The sequence below is a fragment of the Centropristis striata genome, chromosome 14, assembly GCF_030273125.1.
Source record: "Centropristis striata isolate RG_2023a ecotype Rhode Island chromosome 14, C.striata_1.0, whole genome shotgun sequence".
Classification (NCBI taxonomy): domain Eukaryota; kingdom Metazoa; phylum Chordata; class Actinopteri; order Perciformes; family Serranidae; genus Centropristis; species Centropristis striata.
The window spans coordinates 10,225,842-10,241,323 of NC_081530.1; the positions used below are offsets into that span (position 1 = coordinate 10,225,842).

Consider the following 15,482-nt stretch of genomic DNA (forward strand, 5'->3'; position numbering starts at 1 on the left):
AAATTTGCAAGTATTTCAATGAGTGCCCTATAAAGGGTTAATATTGCTCAGTCTCCTATGTGTTAAGTGGCCATCAATATGCCTGAGGCAGGAAGAGAAAAAACATTAGCCAGTGGACGAATGACTAATGCAACTATTGATTTCAGCAAAGATGAGAAAAATGAAGCGTGTGCTTTTTGACCTTGTGGTGCGGAGGAGCTGAATGCAAATAAACACACCTGAATGATGAATGGAAGGTAGGAGGGGAAGCCTTACCTTGAAGGATGTTCCTCTGCTCCAGCTCGTCTGCTGTTGGCCTCTGACTCAGCCGCCTGATATGGATCATTGAAAAAAGGAACATATTATGTCTTGAGAACGTGACAAACTCTCTGTATGTGTGAAAAGTCTCTCACTCAATATGAATTACATGATAAATAATGTATGAAATCTGTCAAACTGCATCAGTAGATCATTATATCTGAGAGGGATGACTTTGACTTGTCACATCCAATTCCACGATAAGGACATATATCAGCATCATGTGCATCAGTTAGCTGATGTGATGTGAGCTAGGGGTGGGCGATATGGCCCTAAAAGATTATCACGATATCATATATTCTTGACAATATTAAAAAATACTGAAAAATATAAAGAAAATATGATTTTAGTCTGTATAAATAAATAAAAAATGTAGAACAAAACAAAAATCAATCATAAATCTAAAATGAAATGTAAAGTACAAATCTCAACAGTTGCCAAATACAAAAAAATGTACTCTTGTCTCTTGAGTATTAGCAAAAACTGTACTTTAGACTGAATATTCACGTTATATTTCGGGTAATTGTGTCATTCACTCACACATCATGGTATTTCTCCGTTAACTTTACATGAAAATGTTATATTTTTTACAGCAAAACTGTGCGTTTCCTACAGTTTATGACAGTAAAAGTTCAAGTTTTGTGCTATTCTTTGATTTACGGTAATTAAAAGTGTCTACTACGGTGATATACAAATTTTAATTTTACTATTCAGAAATATACTATTTCTGATGTAATTTGACAGTGTTTTACGATAATTTCTACAAACACTTTTTACAGTGTAGATATACTTTCAGTAGGTTGAAATGTGACGTTAGTGCAGCACATGAGACTCTGGAGCCACCACAGTCTAGGTCAGTGGTTCCCAACCACTGATTCCATTCCCAGGGATGTTACACGTCCTTATCCTCACGATAAAGCCTTTATTTTTAAACTTTTCTATAGTGATTTTTCTATTTAAATAAAGGAACAAACGTTTAATGTAGCCCTTATTTAGTTGTTTTTGTCCCACTAATGAATTAAATGCTGACCTATCTATATTTAACACATTAGATTTATTACATCCCTTAAAATCAAGAGGGCTTCGCGATCCCCCCGTGGATCTTTGGCGCCCCCCTGGGGGGGTCGGGCCCCCCCTGTTGGAAATCACTGGTCTAGGTCATTAATGGGAACCCTTACGCCACTACGGCAACAAGTAGGAATGTTGACAATATCATGATTTGCATTTTTTTTAACCCATAAAAAAATTATATCGGTATAATTGTGAGCGATACGATATGGCACAGCCCTAATGTGAGCTCTTTACCGTGTCAGTGTGCTGCTGATCTTGTTCCTCACTGCCATCCACTGCTCCCGGTTGTTCCAGCTCATGCTTTCGTTGTTCTCCTGAGCCTCCCTTTCCTCTCTCTCTTGTCTCTCCAGCCTCAGGGCTAACGTGTCCTTCCTCTTCACACGACTCGCCAGCCCGCCTGTTACACATATGGCCAATTTAAATGTTTTTATTATACATGCATAAATAGAGATGTTCTCATTTAAAAAAACAATGTGCAGATTCATACAAAAGTAATCCTTCTTAATCATCACAGTCATCACAAGACTCATTAGAAGTGTGTGGTGGTGCTGTGTTGGGGACGTTTCTGGACGTGGGCTCGCTGACATTGTAATAAGTGTCATATGAGTCATAAACTCTGTTAAATTGTGTCACGTATGGACATAAATGCCATTAGCTCGCTAGACTGAACAGCACTAAATTCACTGGCTCATTAGTCGTAGTTGAGCCTGGGAGGACCTGACCTGGGGTCAGCTTTGAATGTTGTGCTTACAAACTGCAACAGAAAATGGTGCAATGTGTAAGATATGGCCAGATTTATAGTTTAAAACCTTCTATGAATGAACTTACATTATCAACAGTGTGCAGAAGTGACAATGTTGCAGTAGGGCTGGAAGATATGGACCAAAAGTCTAGTTTTTTTTTTTTAATGAAGAAAACATTAAACATTTCAATTTAAAAAAGTATTGTTTTGTTGGGAAACACCTCTTAAACTGGCTGGGAAGATGGATTTTATCATCCTCTAAAGGCTTTTATTCACCAGGGGCATTCTTTCCTTTTCCATTAGCACTTACATATTTTCATCAAATTGTTCTTTTTGTTGCAAATACAGAACAGAACTTGCAGAAAAAGCACATGATATTTTTTAATGAGGATTATAAAACCACAACCATTAGTCATTTTAACCTTGACAGAGTGAGCACAAACCAGATCCACTCCTTCTGTTCTTACCTTTCACAATAAAAGCCCTGGACATGCACATTGCATAACTTTTTACCAGAGGAAGCTTTCACAGAGCACAGAGAAACGGAACTTAATAAAATAGAGACTGATGTTGAATCCATTGTTTTTATTCTTATGAATAAGCTGGCAGAAAACAATCAAACATTTTATTACCATGATCAAGAAGGTCGTGGTATTGGTTCAGTTTGTTTGTTTGCCAGCAGAATTACTGAGATTTATAAAATGTGATATAAGAATAAAGAATGGGCCAAGGGAAAAGAAAATAGTACAAAAAAATATTTTCTGACTGGGAAACTTATCGTGATCATCCCCTAGGGCTGGGCGATATATCGATATAAAAGATATATCGATATATTTTTAAATGTGATATGGATTTTGACCATATCGGATATATCCATATAGTTTAAAAAAAATATTTCTTCATATATAAATGCTGTGCTTACTAGGGTTTGTGATATTTAGTTATTTTGTAATGTTTGTTATTCTTTTCTCATAATAAATATATTGATTTCAGTAAAAGATTGGCCTATTTTATTTCATACGCTATTATTATTTAAGTTTTTTTTTATTTAAATGTGCACTTTATGGAGCTTTGATTTTTTTTTAAAAAGAAACTCCTGTTATACAGTATTTATGTTCACTTAAATAAATGGTTTCAATAAAACTACTTGTGATATGCTGTATTTGGCTTTGACTGAACATTTACTCTCACTTTGCAATAAAAATCTTGGGATATATATCGTATATCGACATTCAGCCTAAATGTATCGGGATATGAATTTTGGTCCACATCGCCCAGCCCTATCACCCCCTCAAGTCGAAACATTAACATTGTGATATAAGGCCATCTAATTGTGTTGAAAACGTCACAAATTAACATCACTTGCAGGCAAGTATTTCACATTTTCATGCCATTTATAACTTAAATGGAGAAGTATAAGAAAGACAAACTTACCCTGAGGGATGTCGTCATCATCATCGTCATCGTCGTCGTCTCTGTACAGGATGGGGCCGTCAGAGTCGGTGTCCACATCACTGTCCCTCACAACCTCAGGGATGGAGCTCACTCTGAGGTTTCCCACCAAGCCCCTCCTGCTGCGAGGCTCCAGCCCCGGCTGGCGAGTAGGCCTCTGGGGGTGAAGCTTCCGCAGCTCCTCCTCCATGTCAAAGTCATCGTCTTCTGGCCTGTGAACACGTAGAGCTGTGAGAGAGCTGAAGAAGCCTACCGTCTGACGGTGAGAATAAACTGCAATGCTTTAAAGCATCTTCACACCACAATGTTCTGATGTTTGAATTCGCTATGCAGTAGAGTGCCATTAGATACAGCCGCAGGCAATTTCCAACCCATTTGCCAGGTGAAGGAACAAAGCTCGATTGTTTTTGAAAAGACACAGTTGTACATGATACTTCACTGGCTGACTGAGGAGTACTGCTCTCCTGCAGGCAGCTTTGGAGCAAAACACTACCTGCGGGTCAACAGCCCGGGAAACTGCTCAGGGGCAGAGCAAATCAGAGAATAAAGGTAACAACAAATCCAATAACAACATCCATTGTGAATCTGAAGCTTCCAGTTCCCCGCTGTGTCTTGCAAATTAAATATGTTAATCTAATAAATTAGTTAAAGAGAGCAATCCAAACTGGCACTGGGGCCAGTATATTTATATAAAATAATAATAATAATAATAAGTGATTGATGTATAATCTTTGCATGACAGATTTGCCTTGTCATCTTGTCTGTAGCAGCCTATTCAAAATCTGTACGCGTACATCTTTATTTTGGTTTGGCTCAGCTCCTGCAGCTCTCTGAGCCACACAGGTGGGTGATCACTCACTTCCACCTGGCCCACCCCAGGCTTCTTCCTTTTGTTCCCTTTGTTTTTCTTTGGTGGTATTGCTTGGCTTCTTCTTTTGTTGAATAATTGCTCACTTTGTTTTTTTTTCTGTGATTAATGAATAATTCATCTGTGCACTTTGGCTATATAAATAAATCTGTATATATGTCTCAACTTGTTCGTATAGTTTGTGGAAGTTGCTGGAAAAAGTTGCTCTTTGCTTCACTTTCAATTGAACTGCCATTTAATTCATTAGGTGTAAGAATGTAATGTAACTAAGCACAGGGACGAAGTACAGCTCAAAAGTAATTATGGAAAATATTAGCATATGAATATGAATCCTATTAGACAACTATTATACAGACAAAACAAACAGGCTTGGCTGTAAGGCCATAACCAAGAATTATTACCGGTCTGGTTTGCTCAGCCCCTTTCATAGTGCCGTTTCATGCCGACATTTACGGCTCTGTAACGTCTCGCCTCCACTATGAATGAACCCGAAGCGAGATGCTGGGATCAATTGACGGCAAATTTCCCAACTTGCCGGTAAGGCCCGTTCATAGTGGTCCCCGCTTCCAACAGTCCCACCAATATTCCGCCTCTGTGATTACCTTTATAAACGGGCCGTAACGCCAAGCTGAAATTTGCCGTCACGTGTGACGTCTAACACACACCTCCCACTTTGTCCGACGGTCAACGAATCACTGTTCACTGCGGCCACCATCGCTAACTGGGCACAGTGTCCGGTGCTTGTTGGAAAGAAACGGAGGACGGTAAGTGAACACATCCTGCTGCAGCACATACACACTGTACTGCTACAGAGCTAACTGTTAGCCTATTAGCACTGTGCTTAGGGCTGGGCGATATATCGATGCAAGAGATATATCGATATATATTGTGATATGAAATTAGACCATATCGCATTTATCGATATAGGTCAAATTTGAGCTGTGATCCTTGATCCAGGCAAGCTGCTTTATATATAAATGCTGCTCTTACTAGGGTTTGTCATATCTAAATATTTTGTAGTGTTCGTTATTCGTTACTCATAGAAATATATTTATTTCAGAAAAAGATTGGCCTACTTTAATTCATAGGCAATTTTTATTTAAGTTTTTTTTTTATTTAAATGTGCACTTTATGGAGCTTTGATTTTAAAAAAAGGTACTTCTGTTGTTATAGAGTATTTATGTTCACTTAAATAAGCGGTTTCAATAAAACTGCTTGTGACATGTCATATTTTCATTGACTTGACATTTGCTCTCTTGTTGCGATAAAAATATATATCGTATATTGATATTTAGCCTAAATATATCGGGACATGACTTTTGGTCCATATCACCCAGCCCTAACCGTGCTACTGCGCAGCTCTGCTGCTGCTCTGTCATCTCCTCCCACTTCGTTCCACGACGCCACTATGAAAGGCCTTCTTGGGATTACTTTGAACGCCCTAAGGCGAAAAGCCGGCACAGATCTTTCCAGCAATATAGCGGGACATTTGCGGGACCGCATTATGAAAGGGGCTTTTGTTTGTTTGTTAGCAGGATCAAGGGAAAAAGTACCTAAGGAAGGTACCAATTTAATTGGATGAATCAAATAAAGTATGGAGCAAATCCAAATCACAGGCCTGATACACAAAATATTTCCCACTTTCATTAACATTTTGAGATATGGAAAATGTTCCCTACTGGGAAAGTTCACATGAATGCTTCTTCAAACTGAACAACAACTCAGAAAGTTGGCAAATATTTTGCTAAACATTTCCTGGCTGACTTGTTTGTTTTCTCTGCTCTTCATTGTCATGCTGGTAACAGCCATCAACATGTTGTTTACACGCTCTAAGCAATAAATTACAACTCATCTTATTGTTAGCATCCATGTTGTGTCCTCATTGCAACTAAAGGCTCATGGACAGACTGATGTTGGAATCCAATTTCACAAGAAACTGCACTCAGAGGTCTGTTTGTCAAACGGCTGTAGATAACTGAGTCTGAAAATGGTTGCCAATCAATTGATTAAGTGCCCAATTTAGTTCCAGGGACTGGAGTATTGACTGGTTTTAACTCTTACTTCCTAAAAAACAAATCTAATTTTACATTGTGTCAGGATTGTGAAAACTGCATCCGTCTATAGCCGCTTGGATTTTTTTTTCTTTAAATAAAAAAAATGCCTATGAAATAAATAAATATTGCTATAATTATTATATAATATTGTGTGTTTGCAATGCTGCAATCTGTAAGAGGCAGCTGAGACACTGACCTGCACAGAGCCAGCAGACAGCTGCACTTCTGACTTCTGTCTGCGAAAGGTGCTATATACATTTTTTTTTTTAAGTTTTAAAGTTTACTTACTTACTTACTAAAAAAAAAAAAAAAAAAAGAATGCCCAGAACATATGTGGGACACTTACAGCCTGAGAGGTTCAATGGTGATGGGGAGAGAGTGCCGTGAGTTCCCCCCCGCCTCGGTGAGGAAATCTGGAGGAGAATCAAAGAGCAGTGAGTGGGCCCTCTGGGAGCCGTCTGGGTTGGCCTGAGCCGGTCCGGGGCTGGCCAGAGCTCTCTGGATGAGGATGTGCAGGGGGATGGCTGGGAGCTGGCTGGGAGGCTCGGTGGTCGGGCTGGGGGGGTCAGTTTGTACAGTGGGCACAGGACCAGAGGAGGAGGTGCTGGGTGGCTGGAGCGACTGAACCCTGGGAGGAGAAGGAGGAATGTGGGACGGCGGTGGAGGCAGAGCCTCGATGGGGCTCTGAGGAGCTGCTGCATTTGTCTTGTCCTCATTGTTATCCCCTTTAGGGACAGCAGGGGGCATCAGGACAGGCACAGAGCCCTGGTCAGTGGTGGGAGACTCTGGGTCCTGACTGGGAGGAGAAGGGTCCACAGAATGGCGCTTAGTGACGGGGGTCATCCTCTTTGGCGGTGTTGGTGGCGAGCGCTTAGCAGGTGCTGGCACTATGATGATCCCACTGCCAGGCTGGGAAAGCTCAGCTGTTAAAAGAGATCAACACATGTCATTTAGAATACACAACCGGCAGTTAGAACACCAAGATGCTCATTTAGTCCTCAGCGGGATGAAATTGGAAATTAGTGTTATTTAAAACAAACAAGCAAATATGTCAATAACAGCTTTAGTTTGGGATAAAAGATGATTATCCTGTTATTGCAGAGCTGGTTGCTGAGTCAGTGGAGGGGGACACACACAAATTGAACACACAACTGTATCAACAGTAGGGTTGTCAAAAAAGTATCGATACTCAAAAAAGTATCGATACTATAACGTTGTATCCGGATAAGAGACTCATTTTCAAAAGTATCGTGTTATTATTAGCCATTAGCCGCAGCTAGCAATTCAAGGCTGACGCCACGTTAATGATTATTAAAAAACGTAAATAAATAAATAAATCGGGCACGTAGTATGCCCATATTATGTTAATTGACACAGCGTCAGTATACATAAGCATAGAGTAAATAAGTTTACATAAATGTTGGTGACTGAAAAGTGTTATTTTCTCTCTTGAAGTTCCAGAATGAAGCAGAGAAAAGTCAACTTATCAAGCTTGCCTAATATTGTGCATACAATACAACCTCAAAATGGTGTTGTAATTGTTATTGTTTATTGTATTTATTTATTTTTTGCACTACCTCAGACCTGAAGCTTGTCATCATAGTTGCAGTTTCTTTTTGCACAACTGTTTTTCATTATAAATATTTAACCTGCGGTTCTGTTCATTTTTACATGTTGCATTTTTCTTGTTAATCATTTTGGGGTCTCTGTTTTTATCCTTGTGGTATCGAAAATGGTATCGAGTATCGAATATTTTCCTGAGTATCGTATAGAGTTGAAAATTTTAATATCGTGACAACCCTCATCAACAGTCCGTCATGAACATCCATTAGGATCAACAAACGCATTCAATGCACTCCAGCATACTAGATGTTCATCCAATGTCCATGCAATGTTTTCTGGGCAGCATTTAGAGTGAAGTTAGTTGAGCTGAGGGCAGCTCTAAAGGCTGCAACACACATGCATAATGCTGCTGTTAAATGGAGGTGAGGTATTCCATGTGCTATGAGGGTGTGAATCGATGCGATCAATCTGCAGGCTCAGTTAAGATGCATTGAGATGTGGCGCCCCGCAGGGTACCTGAGCCGGCGTGGGCAGCTCTGTGGCGCAGGTACACGGGCAGAGAGAGGTAGAGGCCCAGCTCACTCTGGCGTCTCCAGCTGGTCCAGTAACAGGGCTGCCTGACCTTGGAGCCCCTGTTCAATGAGGAAGCTGGCAAAAATGAGTGGAGATGTCAGGGATAGGGGCTGGGTTTACATTCCAGGCTGGGGGAGAAATACAAGAGGGGGGTTTGGGATGATGTTTGTCTTGGTTTGACGCTGTCCAGAAACACAGTATACATCCATCCCTGGATGCTAAACAGACTCTCTGGAGAAATAACTCTTAGAACAAGATAAGAAATACTTGTGTTGATTATCCTGGTTGCATAAGTTTGGTTTTTCCATGTGACGCATTGTAACAGCTATCTCTCAGAGAAACCCCGTTTTGCCTTGTCCCAGCTTGTTCATCCTAGACTGTCGAATCAGCTTACTGCAGATATTTCATATCGGTGTATGCAAGGGAAAAATGTTTTATTCAATTTCAGGAGAGAAAAGCCAAACTAGGTTTGAGGTCATTTTACAGAGTTTCTCCACCTGGGAGCACTTGACAAGTGGATTTTTCAACTCACTCAGTATGTTGGTAACAAATCTGAGGGATCCATATCAAGGTCTTTACAACTGGCTGATATTATTCAGGACTTATCACAAGCATAAGGAGTAGCCAGCCTTGGGATCCAGGGACATGCTCCCCTGCTTAAAAAGTTTGGCTGTAAAAGCACAAATTTGATGTCTGCTCGAGCATTTTAATGCCACTATTCCATCACACACAATGTTTGTCTACCCGACTGTAAATATGTAGTGAATTATTGGAAAGGAGAATTAGGCTACTTGTCCTTTTAAGCCCACAAAGTCTGTAAATCGCTGTTAAAATTTACAAACACACCTTTTCCTGACTGGTCAGAACTTATCAAGTAGCATTAGACCTTATGAATTATTATCTATTCATTGTCACCTTCACTGTGAAAGGTTTTTATCAAAATGTGCGACAACACTGGTTAATGTATTGCTCTACTAAAACACTGCACTCTTATTGAACAAAAGTAAACAAGGTAAGGTTATTCTAAGGGGGAGCATGAACTTAATCCATTGTCTTATCTAGCCTTTTTATTGGTTTTATAATTAAATATCTGTAAATGCCTGTAAAGTCTGCTCACATTGCCTGTTTTGTGTGTGTTTGCAATGCTGCAATCTGTAAGAGGCAGCTGAGACACTGACCTGCTCAGAGCCAGCAGACAGCTGCATATATTAAAATGAGAGAGCATCTGTTGTGTGAGACATGAGTGAAAAAACTCTGATACTCTTGAGATCTAAATACGGAGGCAGCTCTGCTGTCCAAAGTGCAAAGTTAGTAAGGATAATCCATTCATTCGTTAAAGCCCTTAAACGTCTGTGTGGTGTGTATGGAAAATTACAGTAAACTTTTGAATGCTTGCTGCGCAATCAAGGTGCTGCCACCGATGTATCTGATCTGATGAGGATGTCCCCTGTTGATTCCCCTGTGTGCAATCAATGCAATTCCTGATGCGTTTTGTCATAAATGGTTTTTCTAATAATATTCAAATAGTGAAGATAATTTTCTGCTTGTAACTCTGCCAGACACACATCACAGCTTTCTTGATTCTCTACCGTCATGCTCGCATTGTTTTCAAGTGTATGTGAATATAACCATTAAAACCGGGGGGCGCTGTTGTGTTATTCTACCATTAAAGCCGGGAAAGCAGATACGTCGTTTTGTAGTATTTGTAGTATTTTCCACCTTTTTTCGGTCTCTTGGCCAATGAAATGCATCAGAATACATGAAAATGGTAAATGGAGCTGCACTTATATAGCCCTTTTCTAGTTGCTTTGCGACCACTCAAAGTGCTTTACTCAACTTCTCATGAAAGCCACAGCTATAAGCTCTCAAATACTTTTTGAATTTTATTTCTATCTGCTACAGAGGCTGAAAAAAATCGATTATTTAGTAGGCATTAACACTTCTGTTGAATTTCCAGAAAAACGTACTACCGGTACTACTTGTTGATCAATATAATTCTATTGTAATCAAATGTTAACATAAAAAAGTAGCCGGCTGGACTTTAACGTGCAGTCTGCTGTTGGCCGGCAGCCACACTCATAGAAAACTCTATTATTGGAGGTTTCTGACTCACAAATATTAGTATCTGCCTCAAATATCGGGTACTGGTCTGGCTATAAATATTCTATCTAAAGAAACGGAGAAATAGAAAACAGAGTATGTATTGTACAGGGATTGGCTGCATGAGGTATGTGCAGACGCACAAAGTTGCATCAGTCGACTACAATCTCCTTTGACAAAGTCCAATACCAATGTAATCTCAGCCAACAAGGCAAGCTCCTGTACAGGCTGTGAGTGTAACAGTGTCAAATGAAGTGTAGTAGCATATGTATAGGAAGCTCGCCTAACAAATGGTAGTGGAATGTGTCAGTGCCACAGACACTGTTTCAAAGAGACAGTACTGGGATGGGCTGTAAACAAGAGCAGCTGCGGCAAGCTGAGACAAAAGATATGAGATCCTAAAAGCTAATCAGATTCTATCTAACCTCCAGGGAAATGCTGGCATTGCATTAATGGTGCAAAGACAAGCCGGTGCGTGTCCTCTCTTCAGAGACCGGTGGCTGTGCACACAGAAAGTGCAACTAGCAACACACTGGAAAACACCTACACAGCAACGAGCCAAAGCCTCACTATGAAACGGATTTGAGAAAGGACTCAAGGCCATTACGGTAATATTGAATGTCGCTAACAGCAGCATATTTACAACTTTTAAATTCTAGCAGTGTCACCAAAACAATGCATTTTCTGCATTGGCTAAGCAGCTACCTGGAAAAGTTGGGCGCATACTTTTGACATGATTTATTTTCAAAGAATATATTGTTCTGCCGCCTACAGTGTCTTCCTCACTTCTTTGATTCACACCACAGATGATTAAGTCAGTTAAAAATCCCAGCAGCCACACCGCAACTCACATAAAGCAACATGTGCATCTTTGAAATAGGTGTGGCCGCAAACCTCCACACCCAACGTGCCATGTTAATCCCAATCTCCCAACTGTTTGTCTGTTTGAATGAAAGAAGCTCTAATCTAGCATACAATAAGATTTCAGGGTGAAAAAATGACTTCCCTAATCATTAGTGAGGTGCATTGCTATGCAGAACATTGGTCTTATTAGAATATAAAGTCAACACTAACTGCAAGGCTGGAACTAATGAAATGTATCAAGGAATATGGAATAACATGAGGGGGAACTAATTATATTTAACTAAACTGTAATGTTACGCAGTTATGTTAGTGTGGGCTTTTGAATTTAATTAATTATATAACAGTTGCAGACTAATTAATTGCAGTGTTGCAATTGTTATCCAGGTACATTGTAGCAAAACTGAAAAATATGCCTATGCACAATGCTACATATTATTATTAAGAAAGACCATAAAGAAACAGCATAGCTTATTTTTCACCAATATGTTACTAGTCCTATTAAAGAAACAATTTGCTCTAGGATATTTTCCAGTATTTTTCTTAACAATACAGGATTGCACTTTGTGTTGACTTCTCTAACCTCAATTTTATTCCTACTTTTTTAATGATGCAGAGTTCATGATGATGGGTCTCAAGTCCATAACAACTGCTAACTGAACCATTAGGTCATCTGGCCTCCTATATCCATGTTACGTGTATCCATGTTACACCTGTTATATATATATATACACACACACGTGAGATTCTTACACAGATCTTTACTATGATCCCAAAAGAGGACACTTTATGTTGGTAATTATTTTTATGTGCACACATCTTTATTTATAATTAAGTTAATTATTTCTTTCTTTCTTTTTTAAATTTCTAAATAGTTCAAAAGAGACCATTACAAATGAGCAGTGTTTTGCACATTTATGGAGTTTTAAATGGTTCATTTTATAGTTTTAAACGGTTATATGGTCACTGTTTTTACTACATTAGATTGAAACACTACATTTTAGTGATGAGACATATTTGCAATACATTTTTTTTGTCTGTGTTTAATAAATCAGACACTGATGGCACAGTGCTGTTTTTAAGTCTTTTTTTTTTTTTCAACCAAAAATGCTTTGACCTGGTTAGGGGGTACTTGGCTGAAAAAATATTTCACAGTGGGTACATCAGTGAAGAAAGGTTGAGCACCACTGCCTTAGAGAGTGTGGTAAGGCAGCAATCTTATATTGCTTGTAGGACTTGATTGTGCCTTTCACAGCTCTGGAAGCCGGCTGAAATCAAACTTGTGCTACCTGCTAGCTCACTTAGAATATGTCCTCAAGTCATTTTTAACCAAAAGTTCTGGTGTTTTCACAGAAACATTAGTAAAACTCTGGTTTCATTAAAAGCGCTGTCGTGGTAACTTCACTTTATATTGATGACTCTTGCAGCCACTATTCTCTCCCTCCCTGTCTGAGTGTGAGGCAGTTACATAGTTAGCTCATTACCCAGTTTTATTAAGATATTCTGCCGCGACGAAACCAAATGAAAATCCTCAGCATGATATTAGTCACACTGCAAAAAAGGTGTGTCTAAAAACAAGATAAAAACACTAAATCTGAGGGAAATTATCCTGCTGCATGGACAGATAATTTCACTTGACAAGATTTCTCAAATTAAGAAATAAGCATGTTGAACGCTTAAAATAAGAAATTAACTCTTAAAACAAGATAAATGATCTACCACTTCTAAATCTATAGTTTTCTATCTTGGTAAGAAATAAATAATTGGCAGTGCACTCTGCTCGGGCCAGTTCATCGCTGCTTGCAGCTTTAATTTATCTTGTATTAAGAGTTCATGTCTTATTTTAAGCGTTCGATATTCGTATTTCTAGATTTAATAATCTAAAGAAATCTTGTTAAGTGAAATTATCTGTCCATGCAGCAAGATCATTTCCCCCAGATTTAGTGTTTTTATCTTGTTTTTAGACACCTTTTTTGCAGTGCATCTAGCTGACCACTTCTTCTCTAAGATTTCCACTTGTGGCTCCAGACAAAAACATGGCGCCATGAAGATCATTGCAAGTCCGTTCCGGATTACTGGTCATTTTTATCCATTTACCAGTGTTTCTGTGACAGGAAAACTAGCCTTTACCAGGTTATCCATGCCGTGGGATCACTGGAATTCTGAGTTGATGAAAGAATGTCCAGTGGTCTATGGCAGTAGTTCTCAAGCTTTTTGAGTCGCTACCCCCAATTTAACATGCATGTTGTCCACGACCCCCGTTCACTGAACAGAATCTCACACGCACAGTTCAGATCACCCAAAAAAACCCACAAAATGATTAAAAAAAGACACAAAATGACCAAAAAGGAAACAAAATGACAAAAAAAAGACACAAAATGACCACAAAAAAAGACACAAAATGACAAAAAAATACACAAAATGACCACAAAAAAAGACACAAAATGACTTAAAAGAAGAAATAGAATGACCAAAAAAAGACATGAAATGGCCAAAAAGACTAAAACACATTAACACATAAACACTTTAACACAGTGGAGACAGAGCTGACTTCAAAAATCATTTGGCGACCCCCAGCAATCATCTCGCGGGGTCGGGACCCCAAGGTTGAGAACAGCTGGTCGATGGCACTCTGTGGAGGTAATTGTTTAAATCCAGTATTTGACAAGCAATTTCAAACCACTGTTCCTTGGGCCTTATTCAAATCCTACAAGGCTCATTTGGAAGTTTTCTACTAAAAGCACAAAGATAAACAAACACCAGCTGTATAAAGACACAGACTAATTAAAAAAAACAGCAGAAGCAGACGGCAACAAACTCACCAAGCAGTGCAGGGTTGCTGTTGCGGTTTGTGGGTTTGGGTGGAGGGACGGGAGGCTGCTTGGCGTGAGGAGGGACAGGGGGCGGCGTGGCGGAGTCAGCTGGGGAAGGAGCGGGGAGGGAGGGTCGAGGTGTGTCATCCACTATTAGGGAGACCGTCCTCGGCGGCTTGGCCACAGCTACAGCGGGGGAGGAGGAAGAGGAGGAGGAGGAGGAGGAGGAAGAGGAGGATGAAGAAGAAGAGGGGGTGGGGCTCCTGCCGGGCTCAGAGGGGGGAACAGGGAGAAGTCTGGGGGGGAGCAGAGCCTGTTTGGGTGGGGGAGGTTCCTGCTGGGAGTCTTGTGCTGGACGAGGATCGGGGGCGAAGCGGACACCAGCGGACTCTACAGACGGGGTACACACACAAACACAGACTTAAAGGAAAGATCACAACAACACGCTTTCTACTGTTGTTCTGAATCTACTAGGGTTGTCAAAAGTATCCATACTCAAAAAAGTATCGATACTAAAACGTTGTATTAGGGTTGTCAAAAGTATCCACAATCAAAAGTATCGACACTAAGACGTTGTATCCGGATACAATACTCATTTTCAGTAGTGTCGTGTTATTATTAGGGTTGTCAAAAGTATCCATACTCAAAAAAGTATTGATACTGAAATGTTGTATCCGGATACAATACTCATTTTCAAAAGTATCGATTTATTTTATTGTTATGTTTGTAAAGCATAGCCAAGGAAGGAACACTTAAGTTAAGTTATTGTTATTCTTTTTTCAAGCTTGTCTAATATTGTGCACAGCATACAACCTCAAAATATTGTTCTAATTGTTATTGTTTATTGTATTTATTTATTTATTGCACTACCTCAGACCTGAAGCTTGTTATCATAGTGGGGTCTTTGTTTTTATCCTGGTGGTATCGAAAATGGTATCGAGTATCGAATATTTTCCTGAGTATCGGTATCGAGTTGAAAATGTAGGTATTGTGACAACCCTAGTTATTATTAGCCGTTAGCCGCAGCTAGCAATTAAAGGCTGACGTCACGTTAATGATCATAAACAACGTAAATAAATAAATCAGGC

At 39.6% G+C, this 15,482-nt stretch overlaps 1 protein-coding gene across 3 annotated transcripts in view; it reads right to left on the reverse strand.

The window, feature by feature from the left end:
• Positions 1 to 15,482, reverse strand: part of phactr4a (phosphatase and actin regulator 4a) — a 50,746-nt gene that overhangs the window by 5,282 nt on the left and 29,982 nt on the right. For 2 of the 3 annotated variants that reach the window (XM_059349752.1, XM_059349751.1), the window contains 5 exons: positions 14,404 to 14,784; positions 6,831 to 7,407; positions 3,545 to 3,774; positions 1,603 to 1,765; positions 256 to 311 (listed from right to left, as the gene is read on the reverse strand). In XM_059349752.1, coding sequence (XP_059205735.1) covers positions 256 to 311; positions 1,603 to 1,765; positions 3,545 to 3,774; positions 6,831 to 7,407; positions 14,404 to 14,784 — 1,407 coding nt within the window. The remainder of the gene's footprint in view (positions 1 to 255; positions 312 to 1,602; positions 1,766 to 3,544; positions 3,775 to 6,830; positions 7,408 to 14,403; positions 14,785 to 15,482) is intronic. The other variant, XM_059349753.1, reaches the window with a different exon arrangement.